Here is a 27,678-nt window from a genome sequence, read left to right as displayed (position 1 = left end):
GTAAATGAAAGACAAATCATTTTCATTGTTCAATCAAAGCTAAACGATTTTCCTTTGTTAAAAAATATGAGATAAAATTATTCATAGTTTTAGTATAATAAAATTTATAGGCTGGCGTGCTATCAATAAATTGCGTCTTTCGGGGCAAGTTGTTGGACTTAGTGCTTACAAAGTTAGCTATTTCTTGGGTAACAATATTAAAAAACAGTGTTTCAAAAATTAAATTAAGATTTTAATAACAAATTAACAAAATTCCAGCATTTTCTTTAATAACTTCGAAATATATCACTGACCAAAAACATTTTAAATTTTAAAAAAATTAGTTTTTCAGTTATCTCTTTTTTAATTCCATTCAATATTTTTCTTCTTTGATCTTAGTATTTTTCAAAATACTTTTAAATATATTTTTCAAAAATATTTTTCATTTGTTTAATAAATTATACTTCTATATGAGCACATTGCAGTGATATTAAATACAATTTTATGTGCATATTATTGTCATTTTAGTTTTTTAAAGATAATATAAAACTAAACAATTAAAATCTGCAACCTTGGCTTCCTATACTGTTTTGGATGAAGATTCAAATTTACTTTATTATTTTCATTTCAATTATTTATTTTTTATTTATTTTCTTTCATTTATTTTAAGTTAACATAAAATTAAAAAATTAGGTATAACTGGTATAACCCCCCTAATAAAATACATTTGATTTTTTTTTACCAGTTTTTATGGCTTTTTTTTAGCATTTAATAAATAAATTGTAAAAATTAACTTTCTATTAGTTTTAATATATTCACTTCTTAGCTCAATCATTTAATAAGTCTTCCATCAACTGTAAGATATTCTTTTCGAAGGTTATGTTAATTATTTATATATTATAGTTTGCTTAAACAGTAATTCTCATAAAAAAACTAAAAAACAGTATTTTTTATAATAATTTACAACTATATATAACTTGTTCTTTTCTTGCAATTCATGCATTAATTTAACAAAAATTAAAATTATTGCAAATACTTTATAATTAATTGACATAATTAAATTAATACTAAATGTATGATGGACAGACCAGCTGGTCACCGAAAGCAGCTGGTACATCCCAAATTATTTCGATTTCGTTTCCAAAGTATACGTCTAACAATAATCATCCTTATAATGTAAATGCGTTTTCAGTGTGAAAAAATAAACAGTATATATCCTTGGGGAACGCGGTGTTTATATATTAAATTGTAGTTAGCTAGCATTAGAGCTCATGTTTCTTCTTGGGCTCTAGCAATGTCATACATGGAATACCTGCTTAGTTATGCACACCGACTTCTCTTAAAATCTAAAATTAATATTTATTGACTGATTCTCTATTTAGCAGCTCAGCTGCCGTGTATGCGTCTATATTGCTATATTAATGTAGAATGTGTAGCATGGACCTTTAATAGTTCTATAAATTTTTACATATCTCTTCTAATCAACTACTATTCTTTGAATAATCTACATTTATTCTCTGAAAATGTAATGAACTTGTTTGTAGATTATTTCATGAAAATAAGCTGGAATGTATAAACCCCTTCAAACCCATAATGGGATTTATGATAGATGATTTAATCAAGTAAATTCTTCCAATCAGACTTTAAATCTTAAGAAATAAAAAATTCAATTCAATTTACATCAAAAACTATTGTTGTGACTGTTTCAAACGCTATCAATAGAAGGATACTGGAAAACCTATTAGGAAAAATGATAGAAAAAAAACCATGAAGGAGCCCGAAGTGGAGCAGTTCTCTTAGTTTTCGTAAAGGGGATGTCCTACAATGGCAATTTTCAGGCATTGTGTTTTAATTTTGTTCAATTAAATCCTATTACTCCTTCCAATGGTTAATCCATTAATCTTATCCGGTATCAATGACATCATGTAATTGATCTTGACCACTTGTTATCTGCTAGGAGAAAACAGATTAAGGAAAGAAATGTCTTTGAAGGGAGATAAAAAAGATCCTTATATTTTCTATAGACTACTTATATTCTCTTTTCAAATTTATCACAGAAATTGTACAAAATTAAATATTAAGGTAATTCGAACCTTTAATTCGAAATATCGTAGTATATTAATATTTTAGGTTTCTTATTTCATTTTAATCTATCTTAATATTATTCTTTTCCCTTAATTACAACAGCAATAAAGTAAGTAAAAATGGTGTTTAATATCGCATTCTTGAGTATAAAACCAAGAATTAAGCAGTATTGGTCTTTAATCGATTGCTTCCAATTGGGCGACGTTCACAAGGTCTCTTTCATATTTTCTACATACAGAGTTAATTTTTCTTCCGCTTGCTATGGACCTTAATAAACATAAAAGAATCCTAGTAGTCTTTTTACGAAGGGTATTATATGTTCGTAACATAAGATTTATAGCTACTTTATCTATTTAATAGGGGAAAAAAAGGGGCACGAGAAGGGTATTGGGACCGGACATTTCCGTACGAGTCAAACGTCCAATAAATCATTCTTAGCTCATTGAAAAAAGGGGCCAGGGAGTGATTAGTCTTTGTTAAAAACATATAAGCCTGCTGGCAAGAATGTTTAGTGAGAAAATGTATTAGTATTTTAACTAAATTTTGATACTTAAACATAAGAAAAAGCTTCTGTCTGTTTGTACATGTGCTGACTTTACAAACCAGCCTTTTTGACATATATCAATCAAAATTCGCAAATATTTAGTTTGATAGGTAGGGATGACGAATATTTTACGAGCAGTTATTACGTAACCAATATCAAAAAGTCACAAATACAAGTGATCAATATTTTTCAAAGAGGGGTGTGATTCAAATCTTTGATACGATCTTACTGGTGATATTTCGATTACAGGTTTTGGATCAAGATAGAAAGTAACAATCGATGCGATATCACTGAAATTTGCCGGAGCAGTGGCTTCACTGGAAAGTAACAATCGATAGATCTGTCCAATGGAAGCTCTCGAAAGAAATCTGTGAATGGATTGAAAAGTGAACGGACCGGTTATTGAAATTATCGTATCATTGAATTGCATATCACTGAAATTTATCGGAGCGGTGATTTTACCGGAAAGTGCGAAGTCACCGCTCCACTTTACAGGAGTGACTTCCGATATTCGCATATGATGATGTACTATACCATAGAGATCATTTTTAAGTGTTCATGACATGATTGACTTTGATTATATATATTCTATTTACTACTGGCGCCATCTACTGGTAGAATATAGAACTAAAGTAAACATTTTAAAGAAATTACATATATTTTTAATTTACCTTTTCCAGAAAATGGTTCACTCCAATAAATAAATTAAATAAATAGTTTTGAGAAAAAAAATTAAGAAGTAAGTTGAAACAGATAAATTAATTCAATCATAAGTTATTTAAATTAGTAAATTAAGTATTAATTACAATTAATAAATTTTATATTTAATATTAAGTAATAATTTTTAATTAATAATATGATTGAAATAACAGATATTTGGAACAGATATTTAAAAATAACAATAGCAAAATTATTTGTTATTCAAAAAATCGTGGATTATGCATCTCTATTGATAGGTAGTGTGGTGAATAACATATAAGCCAGTTAACAACTCTGCTACCCGAGTAATTGTTTTGGTATCATGGTTATGTTACTGGACTGCGAACCACAAGGTCCCAGGTTCTATCTTCGAGCATTTCCATATCGCTAAAGTAGAAATGTGCTTTTCAGAGCGATTTTTTAAAAATTTTAATTAATTAAAAATTAAGCGAAATATTGGTCCTTATTCGGGATAACTTTTTAAAAATTTACAGTAGAAAAATAGTTTTATAGCATTATAAAATTAAAAATATACATATCCTTTTAACGATACCAAATTTTTTTATCATGCAATTTTTCTTACAATATTTGATAAATTTTTCGAAATATCTTAAAAGTATTTTGCAACAATATATATTTTATTGTTGAAAAAAAAGCTCAAAACCGTTTCACAATGTTGCTTCTAATTTTGTATCTGCTTTTTTCTTTTCTTTTCTGTTTTCATCATTGTTACCAGTTTTTTGTCCATCATTGTTTTTTTTTTTTTTTTTTTTTTTTAGAATTCACAATTTAGAAGAATTTGGAAAGTTAAAACTCTTCAAGCAGCAACGGAAATTATTAACTCCACTTAACGTACTATTTACTTTTCTAAATGGATCTTTGGCGAAACTTTTCATGAGCAGAAAAAAAAAGCATTTCTTTTTTAAAAAATAATTAGCGTTTTATGCATTGGATTCTGGTTCATTATAAAAGTGGTGTTTTCTATAAAATGTGAATAAAGGAATTTTTAAATAAAAGTTTTTAACTAGGAAATGTGAATTTATGAAATTATATTCTGCACTGAATTTACTCAAAAAAAGATATTTGTTTTTAATTTGAATTCTTCTCTATTCTTGAAAGGTTATTTTGAAGAATTTTGTTTTAAGTTTTGCGAGCTTAAATTCTCACAAAAATAAGTATTTTTTTTTTTTTTCCATTTTTAAAAACTTTTTTTCCATTATGGTAGATATGGATATTCTATCAACATTTTTCTTTATTAATCACCATTTTAACAAGACGCATTTATCCATATGTCATTAATGGGAACATTTGAAATAATAAGTTTTTTTCGTGAAATAATTTGCAGAAGGGGGGAAAAAATCTAATTCCAATTTCTTTTTTACTATAGTAAATATGATGGATGAATGCTTTGTGAAGAAATTAAAAAATGCTTTTGAAGATTTAAAAAAAAATGAAAATTTTTTTGAATTTCTTGCTTATGATAACATATAAGACGTATTTCAAATTTATATAGTAAGTCCTATAGTCATCTACGGATTCTCTTGACAATTTCAATTTCTGTAGCATTTGTAGAAATAAAGTTTTCCAACTTGAAATTAATTAGGACCATTAAATCATTAATTATAAAACATACTTACGATCATTAAATCATTAATTATAAAACAAACTTACGATCATTAATTCAGCAAGGACGCTTAAACTGTTGGGTAGTTATATCGATCGGATCTGAAATCAGCTAGATTTCGGATTTATATAAAAAGTTCGCAAAAGCAAATGAAAACAAGAAAAATTGCTCCCTAATAATAAACGACAATAATGATCCATGAATTTTCAATTATTTTTTATGTAAGTCCTAAAAATTATTTATTTCTGACAATGTTCTTGCATTTCAATTTTCTTTTTGTACCAAATAAAGAATTTTCATAAATCTTTGTTAAGTCACTGAAATAAATAGTATAGTGACCTATTTATTTATTACAGGTAGTATACAAATTTTTGTTCATTTGTTGACTAGCTTAAGTGCATTCATGAATTAAAAATTAAGCATATGTTTTAAAGTATATATATGTTGCGAGTATGTTTGGTTTATTAATCAGTGTGAAAAACACGTTTTAATCATTTTCTATTTAGCGTTAATTTCGGTTTGTGATTTCCATTCCATTGCTGAGTTATATCCATAGAAACATTTTATTTAATACTAGTCACCGAGCAACTGGCTAGCCGAAGTTAATGGCCGCTAAAATTTTCAATTAAATATTTTACGTAACTGGATCTTAATAGCTTCTTCAGAAAATTATTTATAAGCTTCAAATTTTGATAGATAGTCTATAATAAATATTATATTAGAAGACTTCTATGATTCGGCTCATTTTACTATGTATTACAACAATACAATCTTTACACGTTTTAGTCTTTTAACAATACAATCTAATTTCTAACCTAGAGGAAACAAAAATTGGTATTTTTCTTCATATATAGTATTTCAAAGTATTTTAAATGTAAATTTTTCAGATTTTTTTTTTTTTTTTTTTTTTTTTTTTTTTTTTTTTGCAGAATTAAATAATTACATTGCTTACTTTCCTGAAATCAGCTTTGCCAGTAATAATTTTTGTAAAAGACAGAATAATAATTCGCACTGTAAAACGAAAACTGAACATTTTTTTGCAAATTTAATAATAACTTTGATGTTCTTCCAGAATTCTTATGCTTTTGTATTATTATTCTTGATATTCAGAATTCTTAAGATTTTTGCTGGAAAATGTGCTTAAAATATTTTTTAAAAATTGATGAAATATGAAAAATAAAAATTTATACTACAAAAAATTACAATCATTGAAAAAAAAAATTCTGAATATGTAAAAATAACATTTATACTGTAATATTTTCGAAAGTTATCAAGGAAAAAAAAACATCAAGAACTTGCTTACTTTTTAATTAATTAAAATTCTAAATGAAATTTTTAAAACATTGCTCCGAAGTGCACATTTTATCCTTCCAACATAGTTGCGTACTAAGTTTGGTACCTATATGTCTTATTAAGGTCTGATTGATAGAGCTGTGGTGGTAACATCATAAGCCAGATAACAACTTCCGGAGAAGAGTGTTCACTTTTGTCTAGTGGCTTTGTTACACGGCTATGAACCCTAACGTTGCGAGTTCGAACCTCAAACTTGAACAGAGCGTCAACACCCAGATATACAGACACACAAACACATACTCATCTCTATTAGTAGTAGAGATCGCTCCTGGTGACTAGCTGGTCAAACAAAAATATTGATTATATTCTAAATAAATTATTTAGTTATAACTATATATCCATGATACCTCGAAATTTCCAGACATCAAAGATGTGTTACTTATATTGTCTTACACAAATACTCACATACGCACGAAGACACATACATTCCTCTTTATTATTAGCATAGATAATGCATTTCATGTTTGTAAAGATGAAGTTTTGTAATGGAATTTTTATTCACTCTCTCAGGTAACAGAGTTTCAAAATTGCAAGGCACGTTTGTATTCTCTATGACTATACATAATTTTGCTGGGAATGAACTTGCCAATTTACTTAATTTTTAATTTCACATGAGTGCCATCCGGTACTGAATACGAGAAAAAAAAAAAACAAATTTCTTTAAATGTTCTATAACACTAATTTATTACTAAATCAGGTTATATATATATATATATATATATATATATATATAATTTTTAAAAAGCATCATTTAAAAAAATTTAGTTCATTAGATTTAGTTTAGTTAAACCAAATATGAGCATTAAAATTAATAGCATAAAAAATTAAAATACTTTCCAATGAATTCCAATTGCAAGAAATAAAATTAAAACAACCTCGAATTTGTATTCCGAATAAAGCATCATTTTTTAGCTTCCATTAAGAATTTAAATGAAACTTGTAAGTTCATTCCATTACTTTGTGAAAACTTTAAATTTCATTTTACAACCCAATAGAAGATAGAATTTAATTCTGAGTTAACATATTAAGTTTCTTGCCATTTAATTAATTATAAATAGAAGGAGCCTGTGGGAAATTCCGCTTTCCCAAGCTCTCACTGTTTTTAGCCACAGTCAACATTCATTTCTAGTCAAAAATTATATTCATAAAACGTAATTATGAGCAAAAATAAACAAATTATATCATGGTATTATCCTTTTATTAAGAAAGATCATGCATAAATAAGATCTGCCTTCTTCATAGATCCGACCGACAGTCATCCACACTCAACCCTATGCATTCCAAAAATGCGCTTCATTCTTGGTGTACAAATAATTTTTCAGCTTTTGGCGCAAAAAAGCTTTTCCATAAGCAACCATACATCTATTCCCCCATTTCCAACACTACTGGAATGAACCCGTCCTCGAGTGCTACTTCCCCCTACCGCTTCTAATGCTTCTCCCCTTTTGAAGTTCTAATGGGGGTTCAAGCGTCCTCCGGTTAACGAGTTTCGTTATGTTTTGCTTTGCTTTAACTAACTTGCATTGAAAATTGCCGTGTCTAAAATTACATTTTTATTAAAGCTTTTAGTATTTATTTGTAATTGGAATTAAATTTATTTATTAGGAAAGTACCTGTTTCCGTAAAATATGAATACGCGAATGATAATACATTTAGAGATTTTAGTATAAAATTTCAATTCAGTCGGTAGATTTTTAATAGAATAGATTGTAAATGCGATTCTTCCCAAAGTTTCGTGTCAAAAATATTTAACACTTATTATTTTTTCCTTATTATATTGTTTCCTAAACTGAATATAGCTATTTAAAATAATGTTAGGATATAAGGCTAATCAGTCTGTGAAGCCTTCATATGATCACTATCATGATACAGATGTTGACAACACTGGTGATCAGCTCGTGGATTTCAGTAAAAGATATCCTGAAAATGATCCTGAAGAAATCTGTCGTCCATCGTCGGTGAAAAATCCTCAACTTTCTCTAACATCAATGAATTCTGAAGAGAACAAACAGCCAGATGATGAGGTAAAAGTTTACTGCATTGAAGGTACGCCTATAATGGCATCTTCTGCATCATCATATTGTGATCTCAGAGAAGTTGGCATTATTGAACAAAGCACAGAAGCTGTGATATCAGAAGAACGAACAGCTAAAGAGCATTGTTTTTCTTCACCATATAATTTTTCCATTGATACTCCAGAGAGTACAAAAAACTGCATCAATTCCAATTTGGTTGTTGATGAAATTCATACATTTGATCAAGCAAAAAAACAAGAATCAAATAAAGAAGGTACAGAATTACCGCTGTATTATGGGATAATTATATGTATAATTTTTTAACTTAAATTTAAGGTTCATTATTATAATATTTTAGAAATGACCTTCAGTGATTCTGTTTAAATAGTTTTACTCTGTTGAAGTTAATATTTCTACTTTTATTTCTACTAGTTAATATTACTACTTTTATTCTTCATTTTTATATCATAGTTTGAAACTTGTATTATGTATAAGCTACTGTTTTTCTTTACTTCACTGAAAAATAAGATTTTTTATTTTTATTAATTTATGGTAGCCCTTTTGAAAAGAATTTTTTTTAAAAATTTCAGTATTGTTTAATCATTGAATGTCATAACTATTTACTTTTGCAAAATTTTTAACTGCTTATATTTAGTAGGATTTATGAATAATAATAATAAATATTGAGACTGAAATATGCAGAATTATTAAGTAGATATAGTTACTTTTTTTATTTTATTGTTTTTACTAAGAATAATTTTATTCTTTTGTGTTTCCTGCATGTAAGAAATGTTTTATCATTCTACTTTCCTTTTCTAAAGTTAAAATTTTATATTTTTCACTTTTATATTTTATTTAGTTTATGCTTAATTTTTGGACATAAAAATATTTATAAATTGATTTTTTTATACTTGCTTATTTTTACAACCTCTATGATAAATTGCTAAAAAATAGGGGGGGGGGAAGCCAAAAGAAATCACTAGCTATCTTATGTATATTAGAGCTTGGCAATATTGGTGTAATCTAAAAATCACTTGGTAAACCTGGGAATGGAATTATCTTGATATCTTATATATAGTGGAGCTTTGACTATCCTAATGTAATATAAAAATTATCAAATAAAGTCATAAGCCATGAAAATAAAAAAATGCTTTTTTTTATTTAATACTAATTATAATTGTTGAATTTCTAGAAGAATGTGTAAATCAAGAAACAGAAGCAGCAATTACAAAATCGTCATCACCTCTGATGTTTTCAAGATCCAGTTCTGTTGGTTCATTGAATAGTTTTGAGCAACACTCAATTGTTGATGATAGAAGCTCTGTTAGTGCATTTAGGTAAAGTAATTTGTCTTTATTTATGCTTTTCATTAATATAATTATGTCTTTATTTATGCTTTTCATTAATATAATTATGTCTTTATTTATTTTCCCTTTCATAATTGAAAAAAAAATCGTTCTTTTTTATTGTAAAGTGAGCTGCTAAAATGTGTTTTGCAACACAAAACATGTCAAAAATTAGACATAAAAGCTTTTTTAATTTATTATAACCCTTTCATTTGGACCATTTCCTTCCAGCATCTATTCTTGGAAATAATTTTTATTTTGTTAGCTGAAAATTCCACACAAACACACACACAAAATTCTCTTGGTTTAATAAAATTAAAATCCAGCCATGAATTTTTATGGCAAAATCCATTTAGGCATGCCAAGGTTTCCACACAATACAATGATCTTATATCAAATTTATCAATCTTGAATAGGGCCAAATGACCTAGATCTAAAATCACACAAAAAATGTTTTTTTTTGACAATTTTATAGGAACATACATTTATTTCAAATACATGGGGTTAAAAAGGAAAGAAGAGCAACATTTAATATTTTCTTTTTCGTACATGGAATTTTATATGATACCATCTTTTCTATTTTAATGGACATCTTCTCTTCAGTGATTATTTTCAAAACAGATCTAAAGTGCAGTAGCTGTCGCTTATCCACATTTATTATTATTCATTTCAGAACTTAATAATTTGAACTGATTGGTCCTAAGATCATTAACTGATTGATAACAATTACTAAATTAAATAAATTCAATTATATTTTTATTATAGCAAAAGAAAAGAAAAACACTTCATATAATTTATATAAAAAATTATTGATTGTTGCTTATTGACAATTATTCCTTAATGTGTCACCACTTATAGATTATCTACATTTTCATTATCTTTCTATAAGTTGCTGAACAGTGATTCTGAATTTCAATATCAAGCATTTGTTTCATTTAATAGTTATTAGAGAATTTCTTTTATGCATTTGTTCCTATTGGAACCATTGACATTTAATGCTTAATCTTGCTCACAAAAAAGCTTATTATTTTTCAAAAAGAGGCTGCAAAATTTTCAATTGCATTACATTGATTAGTTTTAGGTAAACTCTTATACTGATTAAGAGTTTCAATTCTATCTACTACACGGTCCATTCCTTTTTTTAAAAAAACCCATTTTGCATTTATAATTCAATTGCTGTCAATAATAGTTTATGGCTGCCCAAATGCAAGCCAGATCTGAAATATAAATAGATAGTGTATTATCAATTTAATTCAATACAGATCACTTTAGTCCGAACAAAGGAATGTGAACCCCATCCCATGGGTAGGATGATTCCCAGACGTTTCCTGACAAATGGTGCATGTGATTCCAAGATTGTTAATCATCAATAATATTAAAAATCAAAGATTTGCTAATTATGTACTTTGAAACTGAGAACATTAAAATGAATATTTTTATCTATATGTTAATTTGAAGTCAGAAGTTTTGAAAGTGAATTAGAACATTACCATGATCATACTAAGTACCATGTACTATATATTTATCAGTATCTTATGGGATATAAGCAAAAGTACACTATTATTATGCTGAGGAATGTTTATTATTATTTTATTAGGATACATGCTAAAAAAAAGAAAAGAAATACATATATAAAAATATCATAAAGTGAAATTTATTAATACAAAGTGATCCCAATTTGCAATATTTTTAATGAAATTCTGTTTCATCTAGTTAATATTCTGCACAGATTTCCAAAATAAATTTTCTTACTGTTAAATTGTATGAAAATGAACTTTTGTTATCGTAAAATGTTTGCAAATGAACTTTTGCTGTGATATGCATCAGAATCATATTGAAATACTAGATTATTTAGAAATTTAATTTGTTTTTATTTATATCTTTCTATTTTCCCCCCTTTCATAAAATTCTAACATGTTGAAATTTGGTTATTATTAATTTCTTTTCCTCAAATAAATAGCAATTTAGCCAGTGGTATGATCTCACCAAGTGAAATTCCTGATTCTCCCTTTGAGGTTGCATCGCCTTTCATATCAAAGAGCAAGAACAATGAATTCCTCTTTCCTAGCAATGAAAAGCCTATGGATCCTGTTTTAGTTGATCAAACTATTCCTAATGGAGATTTCCCTGATGAAGCTTTTGGAGATTGTTCAGAAGATGATGTCAAAATTTACGATGATGAAGGAGATTGCCTTTCAGTTTCAAATCTCAGTGCTTTAAGTATTCAGGCCAATTCTACTCATGTATCCATTTCTGTTATTCAAAATAAAAATACACTTGTTAATTTAACTCAGAAATCATCTGTAACTGTAAACTGCTCTGTTATTGATGGAGAAGCTGATTTTATAGAAAAATGTCAAAATTTAAAGATTATCGATGAGCCATATGATCTGGAACAAAATTGCATTAATACAATATCTAGTCTCCCTTCAGATGTCAATGATAATCAAAGTGAAAAGACCAAAACTGTTATTGAAATCAAATATGAGGATAAAGGAACTTCAACTTCAGAAGATTTTCATTTTCATGGTGACATTTATGAACATTCACCTCCATTCAAGGATATCAAAGCATCTACTCCATTGAAGAATGTGACGAAAGATGTCAAAAATCTCATCTCCCTGAAGACTTATAGGCCACAATATGAAGTAAGAAATGAATTTGTGTATTATGCTATCTGTTAAAAACTGGAAAATATATTTTTGCTTTTAAATAAATTACATTACATGTGATATAAATAGATCATAACTTCTTGCTTTCTAAAACTTGAATTTATGATAAATCATTTTTGTATTTCTTACCTAAAATTCATGTCTTAAAATAAAATATGATTACAGTATTATTGACATAATTAACATGAATCACTCTTGTAAACTTTTAAGTCAGGCTTAATAACATGATATGTTTCCATTGTCGAAGTCACAGAATTTTCAACCATTGGTTTTTAATTCTGTTACATCCAATATCAAATTTGAGAAATTGCTCGTTAAAAAAAATAAAAAAAATGTTGGTTCTACCATGTTTTTATGTTTAACCAATTTGTCATTATATTTTATTTTATAAATCTTGATTGACTTTGCAAAAATATTTTTTTTAAATACATTGAGAGTTCACATTTTACTTTATTACATGATTTTCTTAAATTTTTTATCTCTATATGTGTAGATTTTAGTAAGAATTCTGAAAATAGCTTGTTAGCATATATTTATAAATTTTTAAAAATAATTATATATTTTATGGATATTTAAAGGATATTATTATTAAAGGATGATGGATATGTAAAGATTCTAATTGCCATATGAAAATAGGTAATAGGTAATCCAAAGCATCCAAATTATTTTTTAAAAATCATCATAAATTAGAAATTTTAAATCTCATAACCTAATATAATATAAATTTGTTATAACTTTTATGAAAGCTAGATGCTGCAAAAGTTAATACATTGTAACTTTAATGAAGAAACATCCCAGAATTTTACCTAGCTAAAAAGCTAGGAATTAAAAAAAAAATCTTAGAATTTCATTATTAATGATAATTTTCACATGAATAATCAACATCATTTAGTAGAAGTGTAAAAAGTATGGCCATTCTAAAATGATTTCTTATTGTTTAAAATTTTCTTACTGGAAAGAATAATTATTCTTCTTATGACTTATAATGTCTGATTTAAATAGAATTACTGGAGAAATTGGCCAGTATTAAATAACTGATAATAAAAACTTTTATTTTTTTCCATGCCTCCCCCCCCATTCCTTGTAAATTTGATATGAAAATTCAAAATTAATTAAATTTTTTTTAGTTTTAGTATTTTTTTATTTTTTTTTATAGTACAATTTGGATATTTTGATTCTTGAATTCATCAAAATATATCTATATACTTGAGACATTGTCCATTACATATATTTCTATAGTGATATGCCATTGAAGATTTGGAGGCTTATTCTTTATACATTCATAATTAAACCAAATGAACTTGTGTAATTAAATTGATTTTTGTATACTTAATGAATTAGCATTAAAAAGTCAGGTTTATTTGTTTATTTGATAAAGCAAGAGAATCAGGTATCAGATTTCTCATCAAAAAAAAAAAAAAAAATTCTAGCCAAACCTAATTTTTTTTTTCTGCAATTCACTAAACTAACTTATATAATTAAAACATTTTTTAATTAAATTAATTTGATGACTTATAGTTTTAAAAAGTTAGAAGATGCTTTTATGTACCTGATTCACCTGTATGGCCTTTTATTTATGATTGCAAAAGTGTATATGCTATATTTCTGTTTGTATTAAATTTGTTTTCTTTTTCTGTTTTATAATGATAGTAATCACTAAATATAGATGCAACAATTTCCAAACATTTTCCATTATTTGTAATATTTAATTTTTTTTCTGCATATACCTGATTTTGAAATGATATGATGAATTAACTTCTTATTTTTATGACATAGTTGCAGGAATCTTTGGATTATTCAAAAGATTACAGTGATGATGAATCTGAAGCTCTTCTTCAAGAATGTATTTTAAGTGGAATGCCTAGCAAAGATAATGTTGTGGTGAATGCTTCCAAACAGTCATTAAATAATTCTTTCCAAACAAGTGAATCTTCATTAAAGGTAAAAAGTTGTATAATATATATTATAAGACATCCATTAATAGTATATCTATAAATCCACATATTCCTAGAAAATAATCTAAAGTTACTTTTTGTAGTTGGAAATAAAATCCTTGTGAGTCAAAATGCTAAGCTTGTACTTGGTTTCTCGTTATTTTTTATTCAATTGATGATCTCTAATTTTGAATATTCGTTTATTGATATAGATGCTTTGTGTGGTCATTTGGTTAACTTAGATTATTAATTGTTTATTATTTTTTCAGTTGAATCTATTTTGTAACATCTAACATTTGAACTTTCATATCAAAGAATTTTCAAACTTGAAATAAAAATTTGAATTATTTTAGTCACCTGACACATGATCTGCATTTTGTGTGAAAATTCTTAATTGGCTCAAATTTATCTAATAATTTGTTTAATTAAAACATCACATTATTTTTTATGATGCTTTAATTGTATTTTCTTATTCCACTTGCATTATTGATGTCAACATATTTTGATATAATTAACAAGCATTTTCAGCAGCAAGTTAGCTGGAATAAACATGTTAATAAAAAATAACATGTTAATAAAAAAAATTAAAGAATAGCAATTAAGTAATATAACATAAAAGGTTTATTTCCAATATGCTTTTGAGGTCTTTCTTTGCATATACAAAATACTGAATGAAATAAGAACAGACATTAAAAATTCACTACTATATTAACAAAGAATGTGAAAATAAAATCATTTCTTGTCTTTTACAATTGGGATGAAATGGTGATTAAATAATTGATGAAACAGTAAAAATATATTGCAAATAATAATTTTTAAATATGGCAATTTTCATGGCAACACTTTAAAAAGCAAACCATACTGGTTTTTGTTTTTAAAATTACGCTTATTGGGAGAGAATTATATGACAATTAAACTGAACAGACAATTTTTTGATCTTAAACCAATATCTAAAATCAGTTTATGTCTAATAATAATTTAAAAATATATTGGAGAAAAATACAAAATTCTCATTTTTTTAATTAGAATTTTAAAACAATAATAATTTTTAGAAGTGCAAGAATATTGCAAATTTGATAGTTTTAGCAGTCAGCCACAGGCACATATTCTCTTTTATTGTTAGTAAAAATTTATTTGGCTTGAATTATGTTTTAATACAATTATAAAATTAAAATCTAAAAATTCAATTTCCATATGTTAAATCTCATTAACAAATTTTTTTATGGATGTGTTTAAGATTGTATTACTGTGCTATTATTTTCAATTATTTATGTATTACTGTGGGGATTATTATTTGAAATTATTATATTTTAATACATTAGTTCAATGTTGCTACACAGAAGTTACTAAATGTATTTCTTATTTGTTTTGATTTAATTTTATTTTGCAATCTTATTAATTCTTTTATCAATATAATGTAATTATTTTATTACAAAAATCTTTGAAAAAGCCTACAGTAATGCTTTTCAGTTTGTAGCCCCTTTATATATATATATATATATATATATATATATATATATATATATATATATATATATATTCTGTTAGCATAATTCTACAAATGCCTGAAAAATCATTTGTTTTGCATGATCTTTTAAGTGTATTATAGGCAAGAATTTTTAAAGATATTTTATTTAATTATTATTATTATTATTTTGAAGAATTTAGAAAGATGACCAAGAAACAAAAATTATATGTATCTGAAAATAAGATTATTATCCTAATTATATTATTTGAAACATAAGGTGTCCTAAAATGTCATTTTAAAAACTTTAATAGAAAACCGAGCTTACAAAATCTAGTCATTTTTACAGTATAACATGAGGTTATGCAAAGGCCAATTACTGCATGACTTTTTTTTAAGTGAATTGACTAGTATTTGGTACATCCTTATATCAATTAAATTTCTTAATGCAGATTTATTGGAATATAAATTTATAATAAAACCACACATGCATGAATAAAAACATGTGCAGCTTCAGGAGCAATTCCTTTGAACACTTACTTTAATTATACTGAAGGCTTGTAGTTCATACTATAATTCCCTGCCATTTTATCTGTTATGATATGTATGGCTTAGAATTCTATTTTTCATATAATTACATTTTTTATATAACTGTACTATGGTAAATTTCTATTTCAATAAATCAGTGTTGTTCATTTAATGTGGTGCATTCTTTCCTTTTGTTTAATGTAATAATTGAAAGCTCCGTCTAATGATTTTCTATTGCAGTTGCAATATCATGTTTTGTTATAAATATTGTTTGTCTCTGTGCTTAATTTACTCTTAAAATTTGTAAATGATCTTTTTCAATACCTTATTTAAGTTTTACTAAAATATAGGAGTGTTATTTAATGTACTAGAAAAAAAAATAGAGATTTTATGTTCAATTAGTTTTGTCCTATTCCATATCCAAAGCGTTATCAAAATTAACTGCTTAAGTCTGAATAATAATAATAGGAGAAGAAAGAACCTAGAAATTTTATGTTTGAGAATATTGACATTTCAGTTTTTATAGTCTTATTTTATATGAGATTTCCTTTATTAGTTCTCTTTTATTCTTAATTTTTTTTATTTGATGTTCTTGGGGATTTTTTTTCATTTAAAAGTTGTGGCAAACTTATGATAAGGATATATTAATAATATGTTTAGAATTCTATTTCTTTCTTATATATTAAGTTTTATTATGAAACTGGGAAATGATGAATATGGAGATTTTAGAATATTCCTTAGCCCATTAACACTAAGTGCCATATTTATAGAAATATAAGTAATCATAATTTTACTTTTCAAAGTTGATTACTTATATTTCTTTTTTAGACTATTTACACATGTACTTCCCAACACTTCTGATTTCAAGTAGTATATACCCCTAGGCAGGTGCTGAAATAAAAGCTTCACCATTTAAAAATATTTTTATTTATTTCTAGCTGTTTTAGGGTTGTTGTTTGGTGTGTGTGTGTGGGGGGGGTATTTTTTATATTTTCAAAAATTACTTATTTTTTTATATTTTTAAAATTGAATAATTTACTACTACTGCTACAAAAAAAAACTATTATTTTTTAGAAAGGATGCTAGGTCTTTATGTTTACTTTTCTTAAATATCTTTCCCAAAAATATATTAAACAACAATAAAAATATCTACTTGCCTGTGATATTGGCTCAGAAATCATTACTTAACCACCTTACTGACTGATATTTAATAGTTATGAGAGTTGTAAAAACATTCAATATTTACTCATTGATAAATTCTGAAAAAAAAAAAAAAAAAAAAAAAAAAGAAAGAATGCAAAGCTGCTCATACTTAAATTACAATTGAATTAACTGCTCTTGTCAAAATCAATTAGAATCAACTTAGAATTCAGCATCAAAATCATCAAGGGAAAAAAAGTTATTCCTTATGTTTAGATGAGAAAGATAACTTAGTTGACAAAATAAGTAAAAAGAAAGAAAAGAAAATGCCAGTTTCAGAATTCTCAGAAAAGGCCTTTTTCACTTTGTTCAGAAAGCAATGAAAAGAATTTTTGCATATTTTTTAGTAAGTATCATGTATTACTATATGTATTTTTCTTGTATTTTGTATTTTTGATTATTTTTCCTGCATTTTTTATATTATTTATATTAATGTAATTATAAAATGAAAGGAAAAAATTAAACTAGAATTCTTCATTTTTGTTTGAAATTATAAGTATTTTGCATTACCATATGTTGTAAAATATTTTTTTTGTCAAAAAACCATGTCATTTAGCACTTAACTTAAACTATTTTATCATGATAGCATTTTAATATTGTTTTAAAAATGCCTTTATGTTTAAAAATTTTATAACACTTCTGAATGATATAAAATTGATTAAATTTTTAAAAATATTTTATCTTAGCGTAATGTTGCAAAAACATAGAAATGTTTACCCTGTTTTTTTTTATAAATTATTTATTATTGAAATCGTGGTTACTGTAGGTATATAATTGAACAATCAATTAATGCCATTTTGCTTATGATAAATGTCATTAAATTTCTTGCTAATGTATCAGAATCTAATAATTTTGTATCATAATGTTATATGTAGTGATTAAAAAATAACTTGCTATTTCTTTTTTTTCACAGGAATCTTTTGATGTGCCAAACTGTTCATTTTCTGACAACGATGTTTGTGATGAAGATGATAACAGTGATGATGATGAGGAAATTTTAAAAAAATGTGTTTTATTAGGAATGCCCCAAAAGTCTAATAATATGCAAATTCAAACAGAAAAAAGTTCAGCACCTGAGCCAATGTCTAACAGTCAAAATCATCAGTTGAAATTATTTGATGATATGTATCAGTCCACAGTGGTAAGATTTTTCTTTCCTTTACAAATTCAAATGAATAATATTGCAAAATTATTCTGATTAATATAGGATCAAAGTTTTATAGTAATGAGTGATTTAACTCTATAGATACTAATTATCTTATTTTTCTATGTATACTAATTGTATTCAAAATACATTTATAGGATTATGTATTTTACAACAAAAAAATGCATTCTCCATAAATTCATAGCAGAATATCTAATTTCTATATCTCCCAAATAAAATAAAATACAAATATAATGCTTTTATTTCTTGAAGAACATCTCAAAAAATTCTCAGAAACGTGAAGTTAGATGGGCTAATAAGCTGTTCAATATTTTTATATCTGACGTACCTCATCCAGTGCATAAAAAGAACTAAAGTTCAGATTAATGTGTGTTGGACAGTAAGTGGATATAAGACTGATATGTGCCAAAAAAGTAAAATTGATGAGTTGGTGAATAATTGGGCATCTATTTGAAAAGTTTATTTAAAGTTGTATAAATATGAAGTCTGTCGTGACTTTTAAATACCATACATGCAATATATATATACCATACATGCAAATATATATATATATATATATAATATAAAATATTATGCAATATTTTTGTTAAAAATTCTTTTTCAAACTTTTCTATTTACATATTGTTAAATAATACTAAAGTGGGAAGATAATTAATTTTTTTATGAAAAAAGTATTTATAAATTAAAATAGGAAAAATGTAAAACCCATACTTTATCTCTATGTAAATGTGTATATAGAGTCAGAATCAAAAGTTCATGTATACCTACTTCTACATCGAAATGGCCATGCAAAAAGTAATGCAGTAAATTATGATTTAAAATTTCTGTGTCCAGCATATGTTATTTAATTACATTGTGATAACTATCTAATAAAATCAAAGTAAATCCTATGTAAAAACCTAATATGTAGTTCTGATGAATGACTAAAGTCTGACAATCAAAAATGATCATACAATATACACACTCTAACTAACTTCTTTATGAAATTGCATTTTGAGCATTTCTAAAGTAAAATTTTTTGATGTTCAACAAAATAAAATTTTTCAACCTTAATTTTGTATACATTTAACAATTATAAAGAGACTCATTACAAAACTAATGAAAATGATATCTAAATTTATTATGAATTTAAAATTGAGAGCAAATCTTCAAAAAAAAGTAATGGAACAGTTGTAAAGTATGGTCACTAAACTGTTCAAAGTATCATTTTAATCATTATAAGTATCTCGGGACTGGTTTTATTGAAATGTGGTTACATTTGGGATAATAAAAATTTTAAAAAAATCGTCTCAAATGTAATGTTTGTATAATTTTTGAAATATTAAACACTATTTTGATAGTATTTAGTCAAATTTACAAGTGGTACATCCATTGTGAAAGAAACACTGGTTAAAACGCTATGAGAACTCTGAATTTTGCTAAATTTCATCACCACAAAGTATCAAAGAATCTGCAATCAGTAAAGCTAATCATTATGAATATCTATTGTTTGAGGAAAGAAATTTTATTTGCAAATAAATCTAAATTTGAGATATTTACTCTTAAAACAAGTTTTTATAAAGTTTTTAAACATAACCAAAAATTTTTATAACATTTTATGAGTTACAACCAAAGAATATAATGTTAATAGTAATTTTTGTTAGAGGGTCTCAAGTGATTATGAAGTGTGTAGAGGCCTCACATATAAGTGAATTTTCTGCTTAGATGTATTGTAGGAAAATATGCATATTAAAGATAATATAAGTAAAAAGCTTGTGAAAATAAATATGTGAAATGCAATCTCTCAATGCAACAATGATTCAAAATGTATAGTTGAAATAGAACTAATGCATCTGCTATCTCATTCGCTGGGTTTGAATCTAATCAAATATGTATGAGAAATAATTGAAGAGGGGAAAAAAATGCCTTTAAATTTGGAATTACTTTGATATGCATGAAAGAGCTTTGGAAATTAATTTGAGTAACAAAAACTGAAATACTTGTTCACTCCATGTATAATAAATTGAAAGTAATCCTAAATGCTGGTGATGAACAAAAATGTTTTAATTATTGAATTTTGAGTTGATAAAGTTCATCAAAGTTAATTGTAATTGTTCATTGACTTATTTTACATTTTTACTTTCTTTAAAAAAAGCAGATGTAATAATACAAATAATAAAGTCAGTTTATTTTCATTCTTAAGGTTAATAATTTTCTGATCACTTGAATGCAAACTTCTCTCTAACTCCTAAGTTGTGCCCAATTTTTAGCTTTCTTTATACTTCTCAGAGTCTAATTTCCGTTCAGTGCTAAGTTGTAATATCATTTTAAAATGCATGTCTATAATAAATGCTTGCACAGTTAAATTTAAAAAGAGAGAAAAAACTATGCAACTCTAAATGCATTTCTGTGCTCTCATTCCTTGCTTTCTATCTTATTGTGGCAGAGTGTTGCTTACTGATAATTGATTTAATAAAAAAATTTTAATAACTGTAAAATATTTAATAATTTATTTTACTTAATCTTAAAGTGAAAATTGAAAGCTTTCATTTGAAAACAACTTGTCTGCTTATTTTTCAGAAGTTATATTTAAATTGTTCACTTTCTAAGTATATAACATATTCAAAAGCAATATGTTCTCTTACACTGAAATTATATAATTAATATTTATGCATTTTATAATAAGATTCTTGGAATTTAAAAATGTCTATTCGCTTTTAATTCTTATAATGTATTAATTTTTGTACATATTTTTCTCAAATTTCTTTTTTCAAATCTTATTACTGTTCTTCAAAATTTATGTAGCTTCCCCAAGAAGAGAAAATAAACCAGGAATCAGGTGAAAAGAATTTGAACTTAGTTGTAAAAGAATCTATTTCTAATCAAAAGAGCTTTGCAAAAGAAGAAGAGTTTTCAACTTATAACCTGATTTCCCAATCTAAAGATCAGGTAAAGCAATTATTTTAAGTACTTATTTTAATCAGTAATGTAAGTTACTTATAAAATAATTAGCATTAAAAATTACAAATAATTTTTATTTGATTAGAAGATATTTTCAATATTCCAATTACTAAGTAATTTTAACATGTATGTGCATAACTGGGTAGTAAGTAAGTATGATGGTAAAGATTTTTAAAAAGTTTCTTTTGTCTATTGATCTAACATTGAGGTGAGCTATGACAAACAAACAAACAAAAAAAAAGTTAAAAGTCTTTATTAATATTCTTTGCACATAAAGTATGTAAACTTGTATATGAATCAAACATTACATGTATAAATCAAAACAATTAATTCCTTATGTTCTAATATAATTTTTAAAAGCTCCTTTATTCTGTAATAGTTTTTCATGATGGAAAATTATTTCATTTTGTTAGCATATTTAAGTATTTTTCGTATTATATAAGACTTGTATTTCCAAAATGTTTTCTATGGGCGCCAGTCTTTATTTAAAGAACTGATATATATGTTTAAAAATATATGTAATTCTTGATTATGCAATCCTATGAAACCATTGTGGATATGCATGTTAAAATATTATTATATATGAACACTCAATTCGTGGGTAATCTAAAAGAAACACTTATCTTCCAGTAACTTATAATGCCAAGAAATCATTTTCTGCTTTTATCTCTTTCTCAAAAACATTCCATTTTAAAATATATCCCCATATGTTTTCATTCAACATCTTCACACTCATAATACCCCTAACTTTGGCAGAAATTTTCATCTCATTTTTTCCATATATAATCCATTTTTAATACTCATTGAATTATTATATGTTACAAATTTTGTCTTATGCAGTATCTCAACTATGTGTGAAAAAATGTTTATTTAATTTCCCTAACAAAATACTTTGTTTATATAATTAATTAAATCTATTTTTTGAATAAGAAAATCAATTAATATCAATATCCTATTACTAAAAACAGTAATAACTCTTTCATCCTTTGAAACTTTTCTTAACCAAAAGTTGTGCATAGTATTTTAATTTTCTGAAATGCATTAGGAAAATAAATGATAAAAAATATATTAGGCAAATCACAATTGTAAATTTATCTATTGCAATTTCAGAGCCAAATTGTATTTCAATTTTTTTTTATGATTGAAAAAAAGGTTAGAGTGTTTCAACTAAAAATTTCTATTGATAATTTAGGGCATTCGTTATGCTTGAATTTTGTAAATTTTTTTATAGATTTGCCAAGAAAATTATTTAATTTATGAATTCACGTAAATTAATCTTGAACATTAAAATATTTAGCTGCATTAGACATCCTAAAATATTTTTTCAATAATATATATCTATAACAAATTACAGTTTGCATTTTTTTATTATTATTAATATTTTATACTTTAAGAGAGAATGTCCATGGATCTGACTTTTGAATCGTATTGTATATTTAAAAAGTTCTTACATTTCATTTATACATATGAATTTTTTTAAATATGTGTATATATAATATTAATAGAAACTGTTCCTTTGTTTTAAGCTGGATGATATCAAAAAAGATCTTGCTAAATCAGATGATGACTCAGATAATGATGAAAGTGATCTTCTTGTTCAAGAACTTATACAATTAGGTATGCCAAAAAGTGAATTAAGTCCAAAAGAAACGAAACTGCCTGTAATTTTTCCACCCAATAAAAACTTGGTAAGTTTGTACCTCAAATTGTATTTTTTATCTAGTTATCTATTTAAAAAATTATTTTGCATTATCAATTGAACTTATTTTTAACTCATATTGAAAAAAAGAATTCTTGTGAATTTAACAAAAAATGAAGTTAGTTTTTGTTTCTTAGCAAGAAACTTGTATTTTAAATACTCCATTATTAAGTATTGTAGATTTTCATTTTTATTATAGAATGCCAATTACCCACCCTCTATATTATCTAGCTTAGATTTTATTAAAAAGGAAAATGTGATGAAATGTATAAGCAGTCATCTATTAAAGACTAAAAACTGTTTGTTTTCATAGTTCTCATAGTCTTTCATCAAAATTTTTATTCCTTATATCAAATGCTTAATTGTTTTAGTCACCTTGTTTTTTGAAATGATGATAAAATTATGTATTTGCTATTAGGAATTACACATCTTAATCCAAGAAAAATGTCATTTGTGTTTTTGTAGTGTATCATGATATTCAAAAATTTAGGAGCCGATTTGTTTTTCATTTCACTAATTTTCTATCTTAAAGGGCATTTTTGATGATATTGTTTAATCAGATACAGTTAATTGATAAGAAATCATCAATTATTTTATGGGTTTCAGGTTCATTGCTATATCTAAATATATGCAGTTTATTTTTCAATTGAATAAACTTGATTTTTCAAGTTGAATAAACTTGAAATTGTTCCATGAAATAATTATAATGCAGCAATTAATTTTAGAAAAATGCAATATTAGAATTGTGTTATATTTTATAAAAACAAGTAGCACGAAATGTATATTTCATTGATTCTTAATTTCATAAATGTTCCCAAGTATATACTTTTACACCCATTTCCCATTAGAAATTAACATTCAGTTTATTTTTCTTTGTAAATGTTTATAATTTAACTACAGTTGAAATTTATTTCACTTTTGTTAGGAATATGATTCAAATAGGGCTAGTGGGTTCTTTCTTTAAAAAAAACGTTATGTAAATAAAATATAACACTTTAATTTAAAGTTTCTTTCAAAATTCAGGGAACTGTAGCAGCTTAAAAAAGTTTTGTTAGTAAAAATATTATGTAAAATTACAATGGATGTTGCTTAAGGTGATTGAGGTAAATGCTATCATTCATTTATATTATCAAAATCCTCTTGTTCAAAATCAACATACTCAATTGTACATAAAAATATGTATTTAGTGAGATCATTACATCCTGTAATGTTTTCAGGCTTAAAGTAGATAATCAATTGATATTTAATTTTCAACCAGTATTAACAATTGATGTTTGTGGAATTTTTTGTTCCGTTTGTAAGGAAACATATTCCTCATGAAATAGGGTTCACATTAATTTGCTTGAACTAGAATGGTCCATATTGATTTAAAGGAATAGCAGCATTGCCAGGTTAAAAACAATTGAATTATGCAAAAAAATTCGGTTGAGAAAAAAACTGATTTAAATATTAAATATAAAATTGAAATTTTCAACAGATATTTTTTATTAAGGTTTTTATTTAAAACGAGTACACATTACTATGATGTATCTTAAACTTTCACTGCTTCTTCATTATAAGATTTTGCAAATTTTTTGTGATTAGGAGTTATCCAATTTACAACATTACTCAACAAATTAAAAAAAAATCCATGTATACAAATATATAAGTAAATTGTTAAAGAATAATTGGCAATAAGCAACAATCATTAATTTTTTTAATTGTTATTTTTGAAATAAATTATTGATAGTTATGAGGTAAATGTTTTCCTGAATTTGATACCTTAATCTGATAAAAATATATGTTATTTTACCTAATTCAATTATTTTATAAATCAGCTAATTTTATCAAATTTCTTAAATCCAAAATAATTGCATTAAGTGACAGCAACTGCATAAACATTTTAGTTACTTTGTTGTTTTGAGATATTATCTCTTTCATATTGGGATTTATCTGGAAAGAGCTACAGAATTATTACTATTATCATTTATAACCATTACTGTTATGCTGTGGTTTGAAGTTTCTTCAAAATATTAAACACTTTAAATATTATTATTTATGAGGAAGGGAGGGTATTGTTATCTTCTTACAAAAATCATAATATATGTAAATTATGGAATTAGAATTATTCACTGTTTGTGAAATTAGTTAGCTGAAATAAGAATTCTGTTTTTCCTCTTGATGTTATGATTAGAAGATTTCATTTTTATTATGGTCTTTCTAGAATAAAGTAATTTTTTTTCTTTGTGCATTTATTAATTATGAGTGAAATAATATGATTTATACTCAGAATTTGATATATTTAATAGAAAAAAATTATTATTTCTGGATGGAATATTTTGATATCTTTCATCTCAGCTGCTGTTTAATATTATTCCAGTTTTTCATGAATATCTTTCCACTATAAGATATTATAAGGAATATTAATTCTGTTCAGGGCTCTTCACTCCATTTATTCCAAGCTTTATACAATTTCTCGTTTTTATTATTATTATTAAATCATTAAATATTCAGTACTAATAAATTCTTATAAAATATTGTAAGATTCATGAGAATGTTCTTAGAAATTGCCATTTTAGCATGATTTTAACCTATATTGATAATAATTACTTTTACTAACATTTTGATAAGACCCTTTTTTTAGGGGGGGAGGGGGTCTCAAGTTTTGCTAAAATTGAAAGAAAAAAAAAATGAAAAAGGTGGAAGAAACCGATACTAAAATCTATAAGGAAGATAATCTGATAAAAGTTTTATAGATTATCTTGTAATTTCTTAAAATTAACTGGTTTTTATTTCTGGAAGCATTATTCCTTTAAAATGCATGAATTCTATTGTTTCAAAGTTAGAATTTTTGCTCAGTAAAATTGGTGTAGAAATTTCCTCCATTTCTTTATCTATTAAAAAAATCAAGGAATTTATATAACATATGCATTTAAAAAATAAAAATTACTAAGATAATATTATTGAGCTTTATATGTTTCCTGAATTTCTAGTGTTCCAAACATAATAATTCTTTCTCAAAACATGCAATAAAGTTAGTTTTTGTTCTGATTAATTTAGATGAAATGTGTTTTAACTTTTTAAATTCAAACACATACATTTTTGTTACAATGACTATTCATCTGTAGGTATTTTTTTCTTTATAAGAAGTGTTTTTTTTTTTAAATATCTATTGTGAATTATATTTATTTATATTTCTACTCTACTATTCATTTTTTTTTCTTCCATCTCCCAAAATTATTTTTCTTAAGTCTCATAAACTTTTTATTTTAAGAATATTTTGTTACTTTATAATGAATTTGTAATTTTTAATATAAAAATTACTTAAAGTTTTTTTTTTTCAAAAAAATTACCAAATAATATGAATATCCAAATCTGTTAGAGAATAAACTAAAAATTGTCAAAATTTTGTTTTTATAAGCTTCTCTAATTAAAGATTCTTTATGTATTTTCTTTTTTAATAGCTGAGTTTTCATTTATTCTCTGTTTCCTAATAAATGTTCTTGATTTCAGGGGTGCCGAGATAATTGCCCTGATGGTGTATCAGATGGCGAAGATGAGGATGATGATATGCTTAATGAAATTATCAATGCTGGCAAGCCGAATTCCAGTTCTGAGACAAATAAATCATCCTATCCAGAATCTAAACCCTGTTTGAAATCTCAAAATCAGAAGAAATTAACAGCTGCTGAAGATAGGGCATTGTACCTGAACAAATATTATTATGGAAATATCATATCAAAGGACATTGTTCGAACAGCATCTGCAAATGCCTTTATTGGCATTGATGATTCCACATACGTTTATAGGACAGAGGATACTCCAATCTTATCCCCATCTGCATCTCTCAGTGATCTAAGTACTCTGTCTTTTACAGAAGATAAGGTTTGTCAAGAGAGCTTTTTAAACAATTCACGGAATTCAGAAGACTGTAGTTCAGAATCAGAAGATGATGAGCTTTTACGTCAGTGTATTCGCCAAGGGATGCCAGGAGCTAGAAGAGTTGCTGCTTAATTAATGCAAATGATACTTTTTTCTGTGATACTTTTTACTTAGAAAAAAATAAAAACTTTACTGGGAAATTAAAAACTTAAAAAAAAATAATCAATTAGTATGTATTTGCATTCAGTTTTTGCTGAAGCCATTTCTATTGCTATAAATAAAGAAATTAATTCATTTTATAATTTAGTGGATATATTGGAACAGTAGTAGTAAAATGTAATTATGAGTAATCGTTGCTTCTTTTGTTATATCTAAGACAGTAACAGCTGCTTAATACCATTGCTAGCAGTCATTATTTTTTTAAATTCTTTTTTTTTCCCCCATCATATATGAAGAGTGAAAATGAGAAATGCAGTAATTGATAGCTGAAGAATTTAATAAAGTAGTTCTGTTTAAATTTCAGATCAATCTTGACTCTTAATGCATGTTCTAAATTAATGGTACTTGGC

The 27,678-nt window shown here is 25.5% G+C and overlaps 1 protein-coding gene across 1 annotated transcript; it reads left to right on the top strand.

The window, feature by feature from the left end:
* Window positions 1–7,724: 7,724 nt before the first annotated feature.
* LOC129968530 (adenomatous polyposis coli protein-like) lies at window positions 7,725–27,411 on the top strand. Its single transcript, XM_056082516.1, has 8 exons — window positions 7,725–8,573; window positions 9,492–9,636; window positions 11,606–12,293; window positions 14,094–14,258; window positions 18,358–18,585; window positions 21,394–21,537; window positions 23,076–23,237; window positions 26,741–27,411. The coding sequence occupies exons 1-8, from the start codon at window positions 8,096–8,098 to the stop codon at window positions 27,239–27,241; spliced, it is 2,511 nt and encodes an 836-aa protein (XP_055938491.1). The 5' UTR covers window positions 7,725–8,095; the 3' UTR covers window positions 27,242–27,411.
* The last annotated feature ends 267 nt before the right edge of the window (window positions 27,412–27,678 follow it).

Source organism: Argiope bruennichi, chromosome 5, assembly GCF_947563725.1.
Source record: "Argiope bruennichi chromosome 5, qqArgBrue1.1, whole genome shotgun sequence".
Lineage (NCBI taxonomy): Eukaryota > Metazoa > Arthropoda > Arachnida > Araneae > Araneidae > Argiope > Argiope bruennichi.
This window is presented reverse-complemented; position numbering and strand designations above follow the sequence as displayed.

Bases quoted from the DNA above. Each gene is read 5' to 3' on its own strand.
- LOC129968530 (XM_056082516.1), top strand. From the start codon at position 8,096: ATGTTAGGATATAAGGCTAATCAGTCTGTGAAGCCTTCATATGATCAC. The intron at 14,259-18,357 runs GTAAAAAGTTGT...TTTTTTTCACAG, and splicing joins CAAGTGAATCTTCATTAAAG to GAATCTTTTGATGTGCCAAA. The intron at 23,238-26,740 runs GTAAGTTTGTAC...TCTTGATTTCAG, and splicing joins TTCCACCCAATAAAAACTTG to GGGTGCCGAGATAATTGCCC.